Raw genomic sequence first — 21566 nt, forward strand, 5'->3', positions numbered from 1 at the left:
GGCGGAGTCTGGTAGTTTCAGTCGAATGTCTCATCTTAACAGAAGCCATCCCTGGATCCTCTGAGACATCCCACAATGGAATAAACCGTTTACACTTTAAGGTAGGGTGCATAGTTTATGTTGCAAGGGCACATTTTTATTGGTTTATAATGTCTGCTAGTTGCCAGAGAGTCAAAACCGCTGTCTAGCTGCATTTTGTACTCGTATGCTGCAGCAACACCCCATCCGTGGCGGTAATACCAAAGCAAGGGGGAAACCAAGATGGCCGACGCGGCAGCGCGAGAGCAGGAAAGCGAAAGCGTTTCAGACAGCCGGGTGGGCGAAACGGGAGGCCTGATAAAGTTTGCGTTAACCGGCACAATCCTGTGATGGTTTTCGGAGACCACGGTCGCTTATTTTAAAGCTCGCCATCTTTCACCCAACGTCTGTCGAGCGTCACGAGATGGAGATTAATAGCGTTGGCCAACAGTGCGGTAGCGATGACAGGCGGCTCGCGCTGCCTATCGCGAGCCGGGGATTTTGCAGAGAGGCAAACCTTTCTAAATAAATAACAACGAGGCCATTATCTTAATCCGAATCCCCATGCAGAGAGTAGTCATGATACGACAGCAAGCTGCACCGCGTCCGGTGGCATGATACAAGTGCCGAACACTCGGAGCGGTAAGACGAGGACAATGCAGTGACGTCAGGGGGGCTTCGTGCCTCGCGCTCGCAATGTCAAATGAGGACACGCGCCACCTGGGTCGTGGACCGAGTTCCCCTCTTTGCAGCGACGGGCCTTTTTGTAAATCTGCATTATTTGTTTAGTTTTCGTGCTACTGTGTGTAATAACCAATCGTTAGAGCTGTATTTTAACTGGAAAACACGACGTTATTAATTCATTCGGGTAAACCCATCTGGACGGCATTTTCTTTTCAATGTCGCGTTTCCTTGGAGGTATGTGCTTTGTAACCATTCCCGATTGTCGCAACAGAAAAGCGTTCGAAAGACGCGGTGTTAAACGCGCAGTCAAAGCTTTGTCACATGCATTCAGCCGCTTGACAGAATTAGGTCGTTTGCTGACCAGTGATATTTATAAACCTCATTCTGTTTTTGCAAAAAAGCTCCATTTTTCTATGTAGCGCTACGTAAGTATTTGTGCGTTGTAAGCAAGCGTATCAAAGAACTGACGGCCTGATTTTGCTATATGGGATGGTTAACTGCGCTGATCACGCATTGACTGTTAGCTAGTGGTTAATGTTAAGCCTCAGCTCTCTGATTAAATATTTATATTAAGGCCCTATAGCCGCGTGTGTCCGTGTAGAAACGTGGCAATACTTTCCTCTCTAGGAAACGGGCACGAACATGTGGCGGTGAAGGCCAGTGTAACTTAATCGGACAGTTTTGGGGTGGGTTTTGCAAGGAGATGATAACGCTCTGTTAGGAAGCTGCTGAATCCAGCTTGGATGAAGGGGAAGCTCATTGGTGTTTTGACGTCAGGGTAGACGATCTCAAAACGGAACGGAAACATTTAGGAGTCGAAAATGCAGCATCCTCGTCTCCCATTAATTCACGTCAGATCTCAACAGTTTGTTTAAATACGATCATTTTTTTCCTTGGACTTATGATGTGTTGTATTCATCGTCATTCCTTTATTCATATCCCGAATTTGCTCCCGAAGTGCGGAAACGGAAGTGTCTATCCAGGACATCCACTGCGCTTACGGTAGAAAGAGATGGCTGTAAGAACATCACGGTCCTAACCTTTACTCCTGTAACCAAAACATGTGAGTGTGAAGTTCATACATATTACAGTAGGTTTTCAATGTGCATTTGTATGTTTTTTTTTTTTTTTTTACCAATGATAACTTAAAAATATTTATAACTCAAAAGCAATAGAATATTGAAACCAAATAATGTGCAAAGTCATTTTACTGCCTTTATTTGCGTCACAAGTACAGAGAATCGAGACTGGAACGGTATAAAATGTTCAATTAGTGGATGAATAATAGCATTAAATTAAAATAAAAAAAAAAATCAAATTTTTTTTTACTTTGGTTATATGGCGAGCCGTGTGTTTGGGTGTGTGTAAGTTTCATTAAACACAAGCTCAAACGTTCACCTGCTCCGTTTTCTTCGGGAATGGGACTGAATGCGTTATTCGCATGCAAATCGGATGATTCCAAATGCGCCGCTTTTTGGGCTTGTTGCTCAGCGCTGTGTTGATTCTGCTGTGATTCAGCCTGCTTTTTCACTCTGTAGGTGGATCTTTTGTTTGGTTTAATCAGCTTTCAAACTGAATTGCAAATGAGCTACAGTCAGTTCGTTTGTGTCCATCACTCCGGTTACCTAACGACACAGCCCCCCCCCCCAATCCATATGAATAAGGGATGCGTGTGCTTGCTCCTCTACTTGCAGGTAACACTGTCAGGTGTTGTATTTCCTGGCAACCGCTGAACACAGTCTGTGTCTGTGGAAATGAATTGTTTGAATGTTGCCCCGGGCACTTTTCGCACACAGTAATGCTTGGATTTTCTCTTAATGTGCAGTTGCTAAAATCTGAATGCTTTGCTTCTCTGGTGTTGGTGGCTGGGTATAAGATGGGTTATATGATATAATTAGCATTTTAAGTAATAACAAAAAAAAATTCTAGCCTCTGTCAGTTTGTTTTACCTAAATTAATGGACTAAAACAGTGACATTCCTTTCCTATGTGTAATGACACTTGTGAGACTAGCAGTTAATTTGTAAGCTTAATTCACCTTTTACCAGAATTGCAGTTTGTTTAATATCGGGGTGGTATGACTGAGAACAGGAGAAGGAGCAGTATGCTGTCACCCTTTGTAAGTGGGATGAAGGATAAATGAGTAACTCTGATTATCACTATTAATCGTTGGTTTGACTAATTTTAAACATTAAGTGCTCTCCATTCAAATGCTCCTCTGTAGCACACACATTATTAAAATGAAGGAGGGTGGGGTCAACTCAAACCAGTGTGGTTTAACATGCACATAATCAAGGTCTTGTACTTGCCGCTTGTGTGATTGTAATACGTATGCGATACTACAGATGGAAACCCGTATAATAAATGTGGATTTTTCATTCGGTGAATGTAATGCCCCTTTTCCACTGGTTGTCCCATGCTGAGCTCAGCTGGTGTGTTGCTGGTACTGGCTCACTCTGTGTTTTCCATTTCATTTCCCAGAATGCACTGCAGGGTTTTGTGTTGAGTTGACTATAGGACAAAGAGACGCTGTTGGAGACACCGAATCAGGAGAACCAAATAGCTAAAATGCATATTCCGGTCTCGGGCTTTTGTTGAGCTGGAGAACTAGTTAAAGGACAAAATCACTATTGTTATGTGAATTTTGTGTTAATCTACTGCACCGTGACAAGGATTATCAATCTCCATCTGTCGTTGTTTCCTTAGATAAATATAAGACGGTACCAATAGCTGTAGCTGTCCCACACATTATTTAGGGCGTCAGTAACCCTGAAGTGGGTGGAGCTCGTAGTGGTTCACTTATTTGAACCAGTCATAGTGTTTTTCTCTGGATAACACCTTTTGACTGGTTCAGGGAAGTCTTGACTGAATATGGTAGCTCCACCCAGCACAAAACCTCTTTATACCATAATTAAAAACATGTATTGTTAGATAGGACAAAAATAAATGTTTGATAGTACATTTGGCAGTTTGTATGTGCAGTTTTTTACAGGCTGCACCTGACAAAACATGGACCAAAGTCCCATGAAATGTTTAGTTCATCCTGACAGTTTTGGACCTTGATTGTCATTGAATGTCATTGAGCAATTCCGTAACCTTGTCTCTGGCCAGTTTGTAGCCAGGAAACGTTACGGGGGCCAGAACTGCGCACTCATGTCGACCAAAATGTGGAAAACTCGAACAGCACCTGGGCCAGTGAGTGTGGCTACAGGTCAACAGTGGAAAAGGGCAGAACTTGCAGGGTTGCTGGTTTCTTGTTAAATCAGGTGACCTTGAAAGTCCGTAGGTTTATGCCAGTGGGAGTTAATCTTAAATCAGTCTTGCATACAGACATATGAAACCTGTGTCTTGCATACACATTGGGTCCAAGACAATTAGTTAAACCACACACAGGGATAATGAGCAGCAAGGTTAGTATTAAGGTTATTCAGAATAAACTTTTTTAAGGTGAAAGTTGGTCAGAGGATTTTCTGGTCATTTTCTCTCCCAGGGAAGAGGAAAAGGACAGCATCGGAAGGGAACTGTCCTTTCCCCATTAATGCTTTTTCAAATTGCCTTGTTTTCCAACCTGCAGATTTCACTAAAAGTCATGCATGGATTTTGTAAGATTCTTTTTCTTTCCTAAACCATGATGACACCTTTTTTTTTTTTTTACTGTCTGTCCTGTGTTTTCTGCTTGCTGTTCTCCCCTCAGTGAGAAAGAAAACAAAACACAAAAAAAGCAGGAAATGCAAGCTGCCACTGAAGCCTGGCTTTGAAATCGGGAGTGTGTGTGTGTGAGAAAGAGAGAGGGGGAAAATTCAGATCTACTTGCCTTGGTAACTTGGATCGGAGGATGTGGCCCTGAGAGTCAATAATCCTGTCTGTGTTTTTTAACTTTTCAGCCTTTCGTTGTTCTTGGAAAGTTGTGTGCCTGTTGCAAATTCCTTGAACTTTGGCAACTTTGGGAGCCCTCTGCTTTTTGGCCCTTTGCAGCTGGCCCAGATTAAGACGCAGTTGGCCCTACACCAGCTGAGTGCCATCGCCACCGGCAACCACGCCGCGCCGGCGTTGTCCTTGCTGAACTTGCTCAAGGTCACTATGTCCCACCCCTTGTACAACCCCCGGGGGGCGCCGCCCTTCTCCAGCCAGCGGCCCGTGGTGTCTGGCCAGTACGGCATGAGCGCGCAGCCGGTTCTGGACATGGGGGCGGCCCGGGTGATGTCGCAGATGATGCCCCAGCAGATGGGGTTCCAGCTGCCTCAGCGGCCGGCACCACTGCCCCAGGATGTGGAGTCCACCATAGACATGCACATCCGCGGCGCGCGCGAGGAGGTGCGCATGCTCAACCAGATGATGCACCAGCAGAAGCTGGCCGACCCGCGGCTGAGGAAGGAGGCCAGGGACGAGGGCCTGTCGCAGGGGGGCGGCTTCCCCCCGCAGAGGGTCCCCGGCAGACCCGACGACCAATCCGCTGTGGACTGGTCTGGCTACCAGACCCCCAACAAGCTGTTCGCCTCGCAGGTGATGGCCCAGCCATCCCCTCCCGCCCAGATGTTCCAGCCCTCTGGGTTCGGGAGTCCCGCCGGGGTAGCGAGAGGCGGCGGGGAGTCCCAGCCTCCTCCCCCCCTGCCCGTCGCCGCCGGCGACCGACGGCCGTCCCGCTACACGTCGGAGAGCGCCAGCAGCATCCTGGCCAGCTTCGGACTTTCCAACGAGGACCTGGAGCTCCTAAGCCACTACCCGGACGAGCAGCTCACCCCGGACAACCTGCCCTTCATTTTGCGGGACATCCGAGTGCGGAAGGAGTCCAAGAGGACACTGTCGGAGATGGAGCCCCCCAGGGCGTCACCGGGGGAGCCGCGGCCCAGCAAGGTCATTGACTACGGGCACTCGAGCAAATTCGGCTACTCCGAGGACAGCCCGGACAGCTTCAAGCGGGAGCAGCTACCCGCGGAGCCGCTGAAGTACGCGCGGGACGGGGCGGTGGGCGGCCCCGCCTTCGCCTCTGCGGATGCCAAACGGCTGCAGTCCGGTGGCATCCCGCCTGCAAAGAAAGCGCCGATGGAGCTGAGGAAGCACCCGTCCGGGATGGAGGACAAGACCGCCAAGACCGCGCCCAGCAGAGACCCCGGGCCCAAGCCCCTGCCCGGTCCCGGCAGGTCCCCCGCCCTGCCGCCCGCACCGCACCACGTCAGAACCAACCTGGTGAACCTGACCGACAGCGGCGGCGGTCCGAAGCCCGGCTACCCGCTCCCGAAGTCCGCATGGTCCCCTTCCTTCCCCCCGAGCAACTCGGCGACGTCGAAGAGGCTGCCTACGCCGACCATGATGAACGATTACTCTGCTGCGTCCCCGAGAATCTTTCCCCATACCTGTTCTCTGTGTAACGTAGAATGTGTCCAGATCCAGGTGAGTATCGGCTTTCCAGTGTCTCATGTCACATCCCTGCTGCTTAGCCTTTTAAAACTGTCCTTCCTCCTGTTTAGTTTATATATAAATATATCATATGCCTGATGATGGGTTTTAACTGTAATTAGCGAAAAAAGGTTATGAAATACCTGGAGGAATAAAAATAAAGTAATAGAGGAAAGCTGGTCATTTGATGGAAAAAGTCTGTTTAAATGTTACGTTGTGGTGCTTTCGACTGAGCAGTCTGACCTCGAATGAGTTACCAGACACTGGTTCAGTGGTTTCAGTTATTGAGCTTGGCTAATTAGGTGGCCTCTGTGATTCTAATGTATGTCTTATAATTCAGCAACTAAAACTGAAATAAAACTTTTCCCACCTGTGAAACATTTGCACATTTTATATGAACTCATAAGTGCTGTAAATTCCACACTGTGGAATTTGTCTCATTTTATATCATTTATATATAAGGACATCCGATGATAGAAAGACATCCGAGTCTAGTTGCTTTTGAAGTTTTTGAAGACTGGCTAACAATGATTGACGCACGAACAGGGACTCCCTGACCATATCAGTGATGACTCTCCAAATATTCAGGAAAAAAAGGGTTCAGTTTTTTTTTTTTTTTTAAGAGGGAGGAGAAAAGCTATAACAGTTCCTGTCAGTGAAGAGACCCTGAAGATTCAGAACGGGAGGATGAAGAGCAGGATGAAGACTTTGTGTCTGATTTCTGTTGGGCTTTGAAAACACACCCGCAAAAAAAACAGAAAGCCGCTGAGTTATCAGCGTTGCGTTGTGGGTGTGTTTCAGTAAGACCTCCTAAATTAAACCCGAGGCAGGCCCACATGTGTGTGAAGGCTACCCTCTGTGGGGGGGGGCTTCAGTCAGAGATCTGCCCCCTCCCACAGCTGTGCACAGAAGCTACCTGGAGCGCTAGGACTCCTGTCCAGAAGCTGAGAAGATGCGCTTGGAGGATGGAGAACGCCTCATCCTTTTTTTGCTCTTTGGCTCTCAGATAGTCGCTTGTGAAGTTTTCACGTGTTTGTGAAGATCGTGAGGCGTTAATCTGTGTCCTCTGTTAATAACGTCAGTTGGTTTTGTGCTCCAGTTCCAGAAATGCTTTTTTCCCCTTTAATTTAGCTGTATTTTAGCCATCTACAGAATGAAGATGGAAAGGATGTAACCGCTTGGCTTTGCTGTACAGGTCGCAGTACCCAATATTCTACGATATTTCTTTTTTCAGTGCTTGTACCCTTCACCCCCTGCTCCTGGACAGTTGAACATCAGTGTTAAGTTCTTCAGGGTTCTAGTAGGCAACCCCCAATTTAATTTTTTTTAGATTGAATGTCAAATTCAGCTGTCCTTCATTGCATGTATGAATTTGTTTTGGTTCTGCAAAGAACTGATTAGTTAAGCACGTTTCATTTGTTTAAAAAAGGAATAGATATTTGTGCAAGGGATCCAGAAGTTTCTTTCATGCAGAGTAACATGTTGTGGCAAGCAGCTCGTGTTCCGGGAGCTCGGAGCACACGGGAGTAACCACGCGTGTCCGCGTCTGTGTCTGTTTGATTGGCAGGACTGGATCGAGCATCAGAACACCAACCTCCACATCGAGAGCTGCCGGCGGCTTCGCAAACAGTGAGTCTACCAGTGCTGTTACAGTTAGCATGGGAACGAGAGGGGTCCCTGGCAGGGAGTGGGAATACAAAGACCTAGCAGTGGGCATGTGAGGTACTGAGAGAGAAACCAGAGCATGCAGAATGTGCTGACGGGGGCAGTAGCTGAGCTCTGGTGCGCTCAGTGCATTTGGGCCTCAGGCCACTTGAGTGGGGGTTTAATGTTAAAAGGAAGGTAGGTAAAATGGAGGCTGATCTTGGCTCCTTTTTGTTCTGCAGGTACCCTGACTGGAATGTGGAGAGTGTCGCCGTGTCCAGGTGAGTGTTGAGTTGGAAGTGGATGTGAGGGCGGCTTTGGGTCTTGGGGTGTCGCCGCTTTGTCTTCCTGACCCCCCCGTGCCGCTCTCCCCCCCCCCGCAGGAATGAGAGGAAGCCGTCTCTGGACCGCCACAGCCCGAAGCGGCGCACCCGCTCCCCGTCCCGCTCACAGTCGTGGTCCCGCTCGCCCAGCCCGTGGCGTTACCATGGCCGCTCGGGGTCGCGGGGTCGCCGGCCTCGCTCCCGCAGCCCCCGCAGGTACCGGCGGTCCCGGAGCCGGTCCCGGTCCCGCTCGCCGCGGCGCCCGTCCCGGCCCAACCCGCCGCTGCCCCGGCGCCGGTCCCGGACCCCGCCCCCCCGCCGCTCCCGCTCACGGTCCCGCAGCTACACCCGGCGCTCCCCGCCCCGCCCCTCCCGCCGGCTGAGCCCCCGCCGCCAGCACCGCTCCTCCAGCAGTGAGAGGCTCGCCAAGAAGCTCATCGAGTCCTCAGGTAAGCACACACACCTAGGGCAGGCTCACCTGCCTGCCTCTGCAGGGCTCTCTGCAGCCGCTCATTGGCTCTTTCACTGTCTCCTGTGGGTCCTTGTGTTTACATAGCTCTTTCATTCATGTAGCATACCTCTGTCCACTTTCTGTAATTAAAGAAAAGCACTACATAAATGCAGTATTTATGATGTTTTTATTATAGCTCTAGTGTAGCAGTAGTGGTTAAGGAGCAGGGCTCATAACCGCTAGGGCAAAGCTGCTGTACCTTTGGGCAAGGTACTTAACCCACAATTGCTTCAGTAAAACTAACCATTGTAAGTCAGTCTGCGTAAGAACGTCTGCTAAATGCCACTAATGTAATGTAATGTAATGCTGTTGCACTTAAGAGGCCCCTCAGAACCTCGCTTGCGGGGTTGTCTGTGACTGCCGTGTGCCTTGCGGGGTTGTCTGTGACTGCCGTGTGCCTTGCGGGGTTGTCTGTGACTGACGTGTGCCTTGCAGGGTTGTCTGTGACTGACAGCACCACCCTGGAGGCCGTGATGGAGTCCCTGGCTCCGGCGCTCATGGCAGAACTGGCCAAGAAGAAGGGGGCCTCGTCCTCTTCCTCCGCCAAGAGTGGTGCCAAAAAGCACTCCTCCTCGCCCCCGCCCTCCAAGAAGGGCGAGCCTCCTAAACCATCCACGCCCAAATCCGGCCCCGCCAAGCCCAGCTCGTCCTCCAAGGTCTGTCCCGGCGGGTCGCTCGTTGGTTTGCTGTTGAATGAAAGCCAGAGTGTTTTGCTTTTGATCAGAGTGATCATGATGATAGGGATGATGAGTTGGTTAGGTTCTAGGTGGCTTGTTTCCGTCAGTGTGTGTCCGTGTAACTTTTTTGTGTATGTTGTGCAATAATTCCTTAACTAGAAGTACAGGCTGGATGTTTATGAATGTACAGTACGAGTTAGCTGAATAAGATAATGGGAAATGTATTCAAAGACATCCTGATCTAAAAACGTATGTTTAAATGCTTGAAATTTGTTTCATCAGCTTCACTGTTTATATTTGTCTGTGTGACCTTTTCTCCAAAAATGAAAATTTGTATTAAAAAAACTTTTCTCTATTGTGAAGAATTTGAAATATAAGAGTTTTGATTTGTTAAACACTTTTTTCAGTCATTGCATGACTTCATTTGTGTTATTTTATAATTGATGTCTGTAATATTATTCTGAAATGTGGAAAATACTACAAATAAAGAAACTCTTCTATGAGTAGGTGTCTCAAAACCTTTGACTGGTGCTGTAAGTTCCACATGTTGATGTAATCAGTTGCTCTGTGTTAAGCTGGGTGTTTCCTGGTTGCTGTGTGTGGGGTTGCTGTGGAGAACGCTGGCTAACTGGCACATGTGCCCCTCCGCTCTCCCTCTCTGCAGAATGTCAAAGTGAAGAAGAAGGCGGCTCCAGGCACCGCCTGTCTGCTGCGTCTCAAAGGAGTGCCGTTCAGCACCTCGCACCAGGAGCTGGTGAACGCCGTGCAGACCTACGGCAAGATCAACAACGCCATCCTCCTAAAGGCTATCGAGGAGGTAAAGACCGCCGGCCGCTCCGTCTGTAGTGCCGTGCGCTCTCTGCGCTACAGTGCCGAGTTCAGTACGAGCGTGAATGCCGTGGGTATTTTTAACTTGCTTTCCATATCGCATTACTCTGTGCACTTGTTAAATATAGATGAATGCTTTATTGCTTGTACATTTGTTGTTATGTAGGTTATCATCATTGGGTGGAAAATGTTTATGCAATACTTTTTCTCCCTTGGTATGTGGGATCTGGAGTCTGTTCAGTGACCACATAACCCAGGTTGAAAAGTCATCATATTTTCTGTTCTTGTTCCGCCCTGATTATAACACTGGTTCTCACTCTGTTATAAAAGCTGATTGAAAGGTAGAATTCTGCATGTTTCTGTCCTCTCGGGTATCTTCACACACTCATGCCTTACCTGAGAGTTTAGTGAGGGCAGGATGTTTCTGTGACATGGCCCTGTGTGTATGCATACACACACGTGTGTGTTTCTCTTTCTCAGGCCTCAGTGTGTATGGAGAGGGAGGAGGACGCCAAAGCCCTTGCCGAATGCAAGAACCTGACGATACGAGGCAAAGTCATTACCATCTGCATGGAGAAGGTACGTTCAGCATCCACCTCGACTCGTCCCATACGCCCTCAGGGCGGTTTACAGGATCCCAGTATCCACCTGAACCCCCCCCCCCCCCCACACACACCCTCAGTGCATCTGTGTGTCAGATTTCTGTGCGTAACCCTTTCATTCCTCACTCCTGTCTTTTTTTTTCCGGTATACAGGATGCAGCGAAGGACCATAAGAAGCCTGTCGTTGTGAAAAAGTAAGGCCCCACTTCCCAGCTTGCATTGTAAAAAGAGACAGCGACCATGTTGCGTTCCTGCTTGATATTCTTGAGCTACTAGTTAATAGCAAAGGATTTAGTTGACACCTGCTCCATTTTCTCTCATACCATCACAGGAAGGAGGTGCCCACAGCCAAGGCTGCTATGACCACTAAGGGAAAAGTTTCTGCCAAGAAGACAGGTAAGATGCTCCCCTTTAAGTCCACATGGTTTTGCTTTGTTTCTTGTGGTTTCAACAATGCTTGCGTCGCCGAGATGAAGGCGTCCATGTGTGTGTGCTCAAATCAACATGACGGGCAGAAATATACCACTGCTCTGCCGTCACATCCGCTGAGCACTCACCCTGCAGCAGTAAAGCCTGGCTGCCCCCTGCTGGTGGTGATATGCAACTGCAGCTGCTGATGGCAGAGTCAGCCTTCATGAACCCAGTAGAACCATATTCATGAGCCAGTCAAAAGACAGCGCTCTCCATGGTGAAACTGTATGATTGGTTCAGATTAGTCACCGATAGCTCATGATTGTCCCACCCGTTTTGGTGTTCATGAAGCCGCACTCTCCTATCAGTAGCTAAAGGTCTAACTTTAAGCTACAGGTGGCTCAGAGTGAGTGAATCAGTGGTGGACACTTACCAATGCCTGCCAGCATCAGAGGAGGGCAGGGGGGCCAGAAGGTGCTAGTTATGTTGCCCCTTCAATTTAAAAATAACTGTATTTAGTGGAATACCTTGGATTGCTGGCTAACTACCTCACATTAGCTATGAGACACCAGACAGCTGGCTCCTGTTCATCTGAGTCTTTAGGTAAAATGCTAGCTGCAAAGGGCAGATTTCATTTTGGCTATAGGAATGCTGGAGAAATAGGATGTTTTGACACCGACTCTTGCTCCCAGCTCTTTTGACTCAGCTTGAGGGATATTGACTCAAAATGGAAGGTGTACCTAATTGTTATTTCACTGAGAGCTTGTAAAATGTCTTATTAATTGTGCATTGCTTTCTTTTACTGCACAGAAAGCAGTGTTGTGAAGAAGGTGGTGAAGAAGGTATGTTTTTGCAATAAAGATTTTTATTTATGTTTTATTACTTGACTTTATATGTGGCATTTAATTCAAAACTAAATGTAAAGTATGATGTGGAGTTCAGTAATGAGGCTGTTGGATTGTTGACTTGCCCTCACCCTTGCCGTGTGTCCCCCCCAGGAGGTGTGTAAGAAGGGTATGGTCCAGATTTCGGGGCTCCCTGACAGCGGCTACACCGAGGAGGACATCATCAAACTGGCCACACCCTTTGGTCTCGTCAATGAGGTCGTCATCGCCGTGGAAAAGAGACAGGTATGAGCATATCTAGTTAGCTTTCAGGTTTTTATGGAGTCAGCTACTGATGGCACAGGGAGTCTCTCTCCCTTCGCTAACTTAAGCTAATAACGGCTGCTCAGCTTAGCGTCTTGAGGAAAAGCTTACGGTCTGTCAGGGGCAAACGCTGTCCGTTCCCTGCGCCCCTGAGCGTGTGAACTCCCCGGTTCCAGGCGTTCGTGGAGCTGCCTCAAGCCGAAGCGCTGGAGGCCATGCTGCAGGCCTACAAGGAGACGCCGGCAAAAGTCCGGGACAGCGAGCTGAGCGTGGAGCTGATGCCCCGGCCCCTGGACCTCGCAAACCCGGTGAGAGAGCCACGCCCAGCCTGTGGTGTGGTCACATGTTAGGGGTCTGTCTGTTCTCCTGGGGGAGCTCACACGGGGTCCGCTCCTCATGCGGACGTGCTTTATCTTCAGCGAGGTTCTGAAGTGTGACGTCATGGTTTTGAATCGTTCCTGCTGCCGTTTCAGGAGTCGCTGTTCAGAGTGCTGAAGGGAGTCGAGAAGCCAGCGGTGAGCATTCGTTTTCTCTTCTTTTACTTTACTCTCCTCCCTTTCTGGTTTTCACATTCACGAATAGCAGAATGTGGGTAGTTTCCTTTCAGGCAGGGTTATTTGTTCCCTTAACCTCTTAAATGCTGGGTAATAGTTCATAACCAAGCCAATCCAGACGTCTAATCGTACGATCATTAATTATGCCCAGGATTGTGTTGAATCCCAGTTTGCATTTGTTCATTTGGCAGACACTCTGACACTATCCAGAGGGACTAAGGAAAGGACATAGGACTACGTGAACAGCAGGACATAGTCAACCTGTTAGAGCGTGTCAGTATATGACCCATTGCTACAGTGGCTGATCGTGGACAAAATACATACTGCAAGTGTTGCAATAGTGTGAAGCAGTGCAATATGTGCTATACAGGAAGACCAAAGCACTCCAGTTAGGTGACTGATTGAGAGTCCCTGCTCTCCTGAAGGGTGTCTGGGCCAGAGAGAAGACTTTGGGGGTAAATCACAGAGCAGTTATTTCAGGCTGCAGAAGTTTCAAAGAGCACAAGCAACAAGCCAGGTGTAAAGGAAATTGCTGAAATATAAGCACCAAGTGTAATGTATGTCGGTGACCACAAGATGGTAGTACTTTGCTATCAAATGAAGAGTCTGATTTACTCAAGTTTCTGTTTGTGCTAAATGTGGCGTTTCTTATAATTTTAAAATGATTTGAACAACTTATCAAAGGCCCGTCAATGCCTAATGTTTGATATTCTGGCAGGTTTTATTTGCACAGATGATACCCTGGGATCTGAAGCTGTGTGTGAAAATGACCAGGCAGTGTGGGGGGGGGAGTTAAAAACAACAAAAATAACTGGCAATATTGTATTTAGTGTTTGTGTTCTGTCACTGACCTGAACCCCGCTGAGGTCATCAGGTCAGATCCCCTCCTGCTGTGACACGTGATGCTGTTGCATGCCTAGCGCGTGTGCAGGCCAGTTGGGACTAACCGGGCGTGTGGTTCCGTTCGCAGGAGGCTGCGGGTCTCGGCGACCGTCTCCTCGTGGTCAGCAACGTGCCCAGCGGGAGCAGCGCGGCCACGGAGATCCAGGAGCTGGTGAAACGCTTCGGCAGCGTCAAGCAGGCCCTGGTGCTCAACCGCAGGGTGAGGGGTGCATGACGTTGCATTACGTCACTGCCATTTGGGTGTTGCGGTCATCCAGAGCAGCTTACATAGGTTACAACTGCACTAAGTTACATCAGATTTTTGTCATTTAGCCGACGCTCTTACTCAGAGTGATTTACACAGGTTGCGATTTTTAGACGTTATCATACATATGTACGGCTGGGTATTTACTGAAAAAGGTCTGGGTTAGGTACCTTGACCAAGGGTGCGGCAGCAGGGCCCCCTAGTGGGGAATCTAACTGGCAGTCTTTGGGTTACGAGCCCAGCTCCACTACCACTGCACCACAGTGCCGCTCACAGCAGCTAGTTGAAGGCATCCTCTCTCGCACTGGATCACTAACCTGAATTTGGTCTCCTCCTCCTCACTCAAGATCATTCTGGAGATGGAGACAGCAGCCATCGCCAAGGCCGTCCACAGCCGTTTCCTCAAGTTCCCCTGCATCGTCCAGAACAACCCCCTCACCTTCTCCGTGCTGATTAAACCGGCAAAGTGCGCCGAGGAGGCAGGTGTTCCTTCCTACTTCACTGCATCCTGCAGCGCTCATAAACACAAGTCGTGAAAATTTGGGTTGTTTTACAAAAGATTAGTGTGCATGGGAGACTGATCGATTCAAAAGCCCTGTTGAACTGAAAAATTTATTTTTATTTTTTTTTTTTTTACAGGTCAAAAAGAAACCTGAAGTGAAAGGGTAATATTTTGTACTTGAGTCCCTTCTTTAAATTTTCTAATTTTGAGCTCAGTGCAGTTTGATGAACTCAAAAGCGTGCGGCTGACCCTGTCTGTTTCTTTCAGCACTAAACCAGCTGCTAAGCCGACTGACTCGATAAAGAAGGGCCCCGCTGCCCCCAAGACTGCTGCTGCTGCCGTCTCCAGAACACCAGCCACCGTCCCCAAAACCACTGCTGCTGCTGCTACCAAAGCAAAAACGCCCAAACCCCAGACCCCCACCTCCACCGCCACGACGACCGACAAGCCCGCTGTTGCCACACCTGTTGCCACACCTGCTGCCACGCCCTCTCCCGCTGAACCGGCGGCCACGCCCACTCCCACAGAACCAGTTGCCACGCCCACACCTGCAGAACTGGCCGCCACACCCACACCTGCAGAACAGGCCACCACGGCGCCCTCTACTGTCCCCGTCACCACAACGACGGCCTCGGCCACCTCATCGCCTGTGACGAAGCCCGATGACCCAGCCACCGAGGGTCAGGCAGCGGCTCCTGGTGAGGGCCAGGAGACGGCCGAGGAGGTGGCCCTAGCCCCCAGCGCCGAGGGGGCAGCTACGGAGGGTCCCACGGGGTCCCCTGCTCCGGAGACCCAGGAGGACCAGACGCCCACGGACGCTGGTGAGGATGATGTCCCGTCCGCAGAGAGCGGCGTCGCCGTGTCTGCTCCGGTCGAGGGCACGGAGGCGCAGAGCGATGCGGCGGTAGAGGAGCAGGCCGAACAGGGTACCGAGGTCAAACAGGGTGAAGCTGCAGCCAGCACGCAGGCCGCAGAGAGATTGAGCCAGGAGGCTAAAGCGGACAGCCAGGCTGCGGGGCCTCCGGACAGCCAGCCCGCGGGGCCGCCTCCTGCTCCTCCCGGGGAGACGGCCCCTCCTAGAGACTCCCAGCAGCCGGAGGCGGAGTCCCCGGAATCCACCAGTCCCAGCGCAGCCAACGCCACCCCCGCCACGCCGTCCACCCCCACCACGCCGTCCGCCCCCATCCCCGTCCCCACCCCCGCAGAGAGCAGCCAGCCCCCTCCAAAAACCACGTCCACTAAGGCCAGCCCGAAACCCGCCAAACCGGACTTGGAGAAGCCGGAAGTAGGCGCGGCGACGGAGGCGGAGCAGAAGGCGCTGGACTTCCCGCCGGTGACGCAGGAGATCCTGCGTGCGCTGGAGGCGGCAGTGCACGAATGCCGCATGCGCTCATCGCAGCGGCGCGGCCAGGACCTGCACTCCTCCCGGCACCGCAGGGCCCCCTCCGAGGAGGAGCTGCCCCCCGTCACGCACCGCGGCGGCTCCTCGGGCTCGTCCTCGGGCTCCCGGAAGAGCAGGCACGACGGGAGCCCCGTCCCGCGCAGAGGGAGGGGCCACGCGGCCGAGGAGGCCCGGCACAAGGTGAGAGCCGACGCTTGTGCTGCCGCTGCTGCTGCTGCTGCCGCTCGGGTCCCTGATCCCATCTGACTGTCTTTCCTTCTTTCTTCTCTCCCCCCCAGAGCCACAACTCCAGCAGATCTTCAAGGTCGTCGAGGAGCAGCTCCAAAGCCAAGGAAGACAAAATGGTGAGAATGCCTCACGAGAAGAGACACACTCCCCCAGCAAGTCAGGAAAAGTAATCACAGAAAGGGAAAAAAATAAAAGGAAACCTGTCGTGCGCATCATAACCCTGCTGAAGCAGAGGCTGGTTTTTGCATTTGTTTCTGTGTTAGGTGTGGCATAATGTTTGCGGTTTAGGTGTGTGTGTGTGTGTGTGTGTGTGTGTGTGTGTGTGTGTCTGTGTGTGTGTGTGTCTGTGTGTGTGTGTGTCTGTGTGTGTGTGTGTCTGTGTGTGTGTGTCTGTGTGTCTGTGTGTGTGTCTGTGTCTGTGTCTGTGTGTGTGTCTGTGTCTGTGTCTGTGTGTGTGTCTGTGTCTGTGTCTGTGTGAGTGTCTGTGTGTGTGAGTGTGTGTGAGTGTGAGTGTGTGTGAGTGTGTGTCTGTGTGTGTGCGTGTGTGTGTGTGTGTGTGGTTGCTCTGGTGCAGTGTGGTGCCGTTTTTGGCCTGTGCGCTGTAGCAGCATCACTGTGTTTCCCCAGGTGGAGGACGAGGCTCTGGCAGAGATGGGTGAGGACTCCTTCCCTTTCGACCTGGATGAGTTTGTGACGGTGGACGAGGTCGGAGACGAGACAGACGGCCCCGCCCTGGAGGAGACGCCCGAGCCCCAGCAGCCGGCCACACCCACCCCGGAGCGCCCCGCCAAGCGCCGGCGACCGCAGGGAGCAGGCGACACGCCCTCGCCCACGGGCGTGGCGCAGAAGAAGCCTGCCCCCACAGCACAGAGGCTGCAGAAGAAGCCAAGCCCAGCCACCAAAGCCAAACAGGCCAAGAAGGCACCGCCCAGACCCGCGGCACGCAAAGGCAGGGCGGGGCCGGCCAGCGCACAGGCGGCCAATGAGGACATGGCGGAGGCGGAGTCTGAGGACTCCAGGACAATCCACGAGGATGGAGTAGAGGACACAAAGACTGAAGCCGTCAATGCCTTGGACCTCCAGCAGGAGGCGGTAGCGGAGGCCTCTGACAAAGACGGCAAGGTGGCGGGGGAGGTAACAGACACTGCGGCAGCTACAGCGGGGGCGAGGGGCGAACCGGGGGTCCAGACAACTGCGGGAGAAAGCACAGCACTGCAAACGGACGGGCCGCGGAGCACGGGGGCGGAGCCGCCCGCAGGAACCTCCCAGCATCCCGCTGCAAAGCAGGAAGCTGCAGCTGCTGGCAGCCAGGAGAAGAAGCAGGGCGTGGCTGCCGGGGGGGGCGCCGGGGCAAAGACCGGCCCGCTGGTCACCCTGGACGAGGTGAGCGAGGAGGAGGAGGACTACCCTGACGAGGACGAAGAGCTGCTGATGCAGCAGGACCTGGGCGGGGTCGGGGACGACCCCGAGGCGCTGGTGACGGTGGACGAGGTCGGGGGCGAGGGGGACGAGGAGCCCTTCCTGCAGACGGACAGGGACATGCAGGCCCTGGTCACCTTGGACGAGATCGTGGAGGAGGAGGAGGAGAGCGAGGGGCCTGTCTCCGAAACTTTCCCCTTCAATCTGGAGGAGGAGTCCGGAGACGCCTTCAACCCCGAGGTCAGCTGCAGCTACCCCGTCTCACCGCCTGTCTCTCTCTCTCTCTCTCTCTCTCTCTCTCTCTCTCTCTCTCTCTCTCTCTCTGACACCCTTTCTCTCTTTCCCTCCCCGTTTTGTTTCTGAAAGGCACCGTGCTTGCGGTTCTGTCTGTTTCAGTTCACATGTTCATACCTGACGCTTCCGAGTGCGCCTCTTCACACACTTTCAGTTGAATCTCAGTCGCCAAAGCTCTCTCTGCGGTTCCGGTTCTTGAGTTCCGGAACTGCCATAACATGGTTTACGGTACTGACTGCAGGTCGGCTCTATGAATATTCCTGTGAAGGGAGACACGCTGTACTGTGGCAGTAATGGTAACTCTTACAGTAACTCTCCTGTGGCGACAGTGGCCAGGTGCATCCTGCCAGTCTGCAGATTGGTGCTCTCTCCGTTTTACCTCTTACTGATAGACGAAGTGCTGTATGTTTGTCGTGGTGTCCCCTGACTTTGAGAGCACCTGACCTTAATACTCCTGTGCTGCCCCCTTCAGGCTCTGTTCACTCTGGATGAGACTCGGGGCGACGATGAGGAGGTGGAGGAAGAGGAGGCCAAGAAGACGAGCTCAGTGGAGGTCGTGCCTCCAGCCTCTGACACAGCAGGTGAGCCGGGTGGTTGCTATGGAAGCAGGTGTGGCTGCAGGGTGCCCTGGGCCTTAAATTGCTGTCCATAACCATTGGCTGGCACTTCACCTGATTTTGATTGGCTGAGCAGGGAGTGACATGCTGCAAATGATATCCTAGCATAAGAGCTCAAGCTGGCCAGTTAGTGGAGTGTGGCCAACGGTAGGCAGTGTTATTGGAGGCGGCTGTAGGAGTGGTAATGGCAGGTGCATGACGGTACCCCTCTCTCTGCTGTTAAAGGTCCCGTGCAGTCGCCCGTGGGTGTATTCCCCTCGGCGGGGTCACCGGGCACGGAGGAGGACGGCAGGGGTCTGGAGGAGCTTCGCAGGATGAATTTCGTTACTGTGGATGAGGTCGGAGAGGAAGAGGAGCAGCAGCTAATGCCACCTGAGGAGGAAGAGGGAGAATCAGCCCCCAACGCCAGCGCAGGCCAGCCCAAAAAGAGGGGGCGCCAGGCCACCGGTGAGTGTGAGGGTACCCCAGCGGGGCTGGCTATCTGGGACAAGGGTTTGGGCTTGATCAGAAACATGTAGGCTCTTAATTAATTTAAGCACTGTCTGAAACATGTATACTGTAATTCATTAAGAACTGTCTGAGACGTGTAGGCTAATTCATTAAGCACAGTGTAAGAGCTGTATTAATGTAGTTTTACAGTTTCTGTGAATTATGAGTGAAAAGTTGGCCTTAAATGGGAACTGTCCCTCATCTTTTTTCCTTTGTAGTCTTAGTACTGAGGGAATTACGTTGCCATTAAACTGTAATTTAGGACTGCATCGTATGCACTTGGGGGGTGTTTTGAGGATGAGGACGGTGCACTTAGGGGTGGCAGTGTAGTGTTGGGGTGAGACGCAGAGCTCGTAAACAAACAGTTGCTGGTTTGAGTTCCTCCTGGGGACTGCTGCTGTACGTTTGGGCAAGGTACTTAACCCAGAATTGCCTCAGTAAATATCCAGGTGTGTACATGGGTGACATGTAAAATCATGACACTTGTAATGCAAGTCGCTCTTAGCGTCTGCTAAATGACAGTAATGTTTCTTTAACTGGTCTGTGAAAATGATTAGGGATGGTTAGTCTCTTCAATGCTATGATATTGAAGCATTAACGGCAGCTTGTAGTGAAGCAATGAAATGAACATTGGCTACATGCAGTCTGCCTCAGGATGGGTCTGTACTGAAGGTGATGATGATGATGATGATGATGATGGATGTGAACAGTGGGATACTGGGGATACTGCTTAAAAACGCAGGTGAATGCTGTGGGTAAGAGTTTGTCTGTCTTTCACCCCCCCTCCCCACCGTAGTTAGGAAATCCACAAGGGGAAAGAAGGCCGTGCCCATGAACGAAGAGGAAGAGGAGGAAGAGGAAGAGCAGCCTCAGGAGGTCCCTGGCTCCGGTTCTGTCAGGAGCTCTGGAGACGTGGAGAGACAGGACCCCACCCCTGTCCCCGAGCCCCAGGCCGTGAAGAGTGAGGCGTCCGGGGATCTGCCTGCGGCTGGGTCCCCTCAAACGGGGCAGGTCCAGGAGGCCACGGACCCCAAAACTCTGCCCCCAAAACAGGATCCTCTGGAGAGCTGTAACACTGCCGAGACCCGAGCTGCAGTCAAAGGTGCGGGCAGAGGAATGCCTGGTGGTGGTGGTGGTGGTGGTAGTGATGGTCATGGTGGTGCTGATGGTGAGGATGATGATGGTGACTTGTCTGTTGCAGAAGAGTCAAAGCTAAGGAGAGATGAGGTGCGGACAGTGGAGCCCAACCCAAAGAAGTCCAGATCAGAATCTCCCCAGATCAAGGAGTACAAGATACCCCCATTCAGTCCCAACAGCCCTGTCGGTGAGCTGCAGAGCCGCATCAGTAGAACTGCGTGTGCGCGTGTGTGTGCGCGTGTGTGTGTGTGTGTCTGTGCTCATTGCGCTGCACTTCCTCACAGGTCTGGAGTTTGTGGTACCGAAGACAGGGTTCTTCTGCAAGCTCTGCTCCCTGTTCTACGGCAACGAAGACGCAGCTAAGAAGACGCACTGCGGTAGTCTCAAGCACTATCAGAACCTGGAGGTAAGAGGCTGCTGAGAGCGCGCTGCATCTCGATATCTATGGTACTGGTGCCAAGAGTGCATCTGATTAGGTTATCTATGGTACTGCTACTGGGAGCAGATCTGCTGATGGACATGTGTGGTATCTCAGAATGGGAAGCAGTAAGGTGACCAAAGCAGCTCCAGCACATGCTCAGGATTAGTAATTAAAGCTAGTGATGCTGTTGTGTTGGGATTCACAGGTACCACCCTGTCCTTCTGCACCTTTTTCAACCAGGCACAGTTTTTATGTTGTGTTGTTTTTCTTCCTTTTACTTTTACTTGTGTTTTTTAGGTCAGGGTATTTGATGAAAGGCGGTCTGATGGGTTACAGCTTGCAGATTAGCAGAGGAATGAGTAGAGCTCGGTGTGTAATATGTGTGTGTGTGTTTTTTTTCCCCTTCCTGTTTGTGCAGAGATACCTGCAGAAGCGAGAGGCGCAGCACAGAGGCAGCTCCGCCCACAGCTCCCTGAGCGAATGAGCCGGGCGTTCCCCACGTCCCCGCCCACATCCCCGTCCCCCGCCCGAGGGTGTCCTTCCTCTCATGGGTCCAATATCACTCTGCTGTACATTTCCTTTCTTTTGGAGTTAATAACTCTGTTAATTTAAGAGAGAAAGAAGAACAAGTGTATAACACAATAAACTGCTCTTTTATTAAAGAAGTGTTAGATTGTTTTTATCTAAGTGTCCGTGTTAACAGTTGGATCTATCCTCAGTGAGAAATTACATGAGTCGGATTGGTCATCCATGGCTTTTTTTTTTTTGTGGTGTTTTGGCCAAAGTCTAAAAAGTCTGAAAAACTTAATCATTTTCAATTTTTGCACTTTTATAACATTGGTTTTGGGTGAGCCCATTTAATTTTGTGTTACTGCTTCCATCGGTTTTATTGTGTTAGCCAGAGATGAGCAGCCCTGGTCCTACCATGCCTGAGATGTTTGTTCCGTCTGAGCTCTTAATCACTTAATTGGATAATTTATCGTGCTAAATTAATGCAGATGACCGTGCACCGATGGTGTTCCTCAGGGTGCCATGCGGTCCGGTCACCTGCATTAAATCCCCTGGTATAAACCAGTATGTCCTTCACTTTGATAGGTTGGACTGTCTGCCAAAA

The 21566-nt window shown here is 51.1% G+C and overlaps 1 protein-coding gene across 1 annotated transcript; it reads left to right on the forward strand.

The window, feature by feature from the left end:
* Positions 1–261: 261 nt before the first annotated feature.
* On the forward strand, positions 262–21016 carry znf638 (zinc finger protein 638). Its single transcript, XM_036551770.1, has 26 exons — positions 262–341; positions 4586–6092; positions 7666–7727; positions 7985–8023; positions 8126–8514; positions 9012–9232; positions 9918–10070; positions 10562–10660; positions 10837–10877; positions 11015–11079; positions 11905–11936; positions 12093–12224; positions 12419–12550; positions 12716–12757; positions 13767–13898; positions 14291–14422; positions 14583–14608; positions 14713–16027; positions 16126–16191; positions 16703–17734; positions 18261–18369; positions 18631–18852; positions 19691–19996; positions 20096–20218; positions 20316–20437; positions 20871–21016. The coding sequence occupies exons 1-26, from the start codon at positions 262–264 to the stop codon at positions 20934–20936; spliced, it is 6645 nt and encodes a 2214-aa protein (XP_036407663.1). The 3' UTR covers positions 20937–21016.
* Positions 21017–21566: the final 550 nt, after the last annotated feature.

Source organism: Megalops cyprinoides, chromosome 18 (genome assembly GCF_013368585.1).
Source record: "Megalops cyprinoides isolate fMegCyp1 chromosome 18, fMegCyp1.pri, whole genome shotgun sequence".
Taxonomy (NCBI): domain Eukaryota; kingdom Metazoa; phylum Chordata; class Actinopteri; order Elopiformes; family Megalopidae; genus Megalops; species Megalops cyprinoides.

Coding starts and splice junctions, on each gene's coding strand:
- znf638 (XM_036551770.1), top strand. CDS start 262: ATGGCCGACGCGGCAGCGCGAGAGCAGGAAAGCGAAAGCGTTTCAGAC. Junction 14,423..14,582: donor CGGCAAAGTGCGCCGAGGAG/GCAGGTGTTCCT, acceptor TTTTTTTTACAG/GTCAAAAAGAAACCTGAAGT. Junction 20,438..20,870: donor AGCACTATCAGAACCTGGAG/GTAAGAGGCTGC, acceptor CTGTTTGTGCAG/AGATACCTGCAGAAGCGAGA.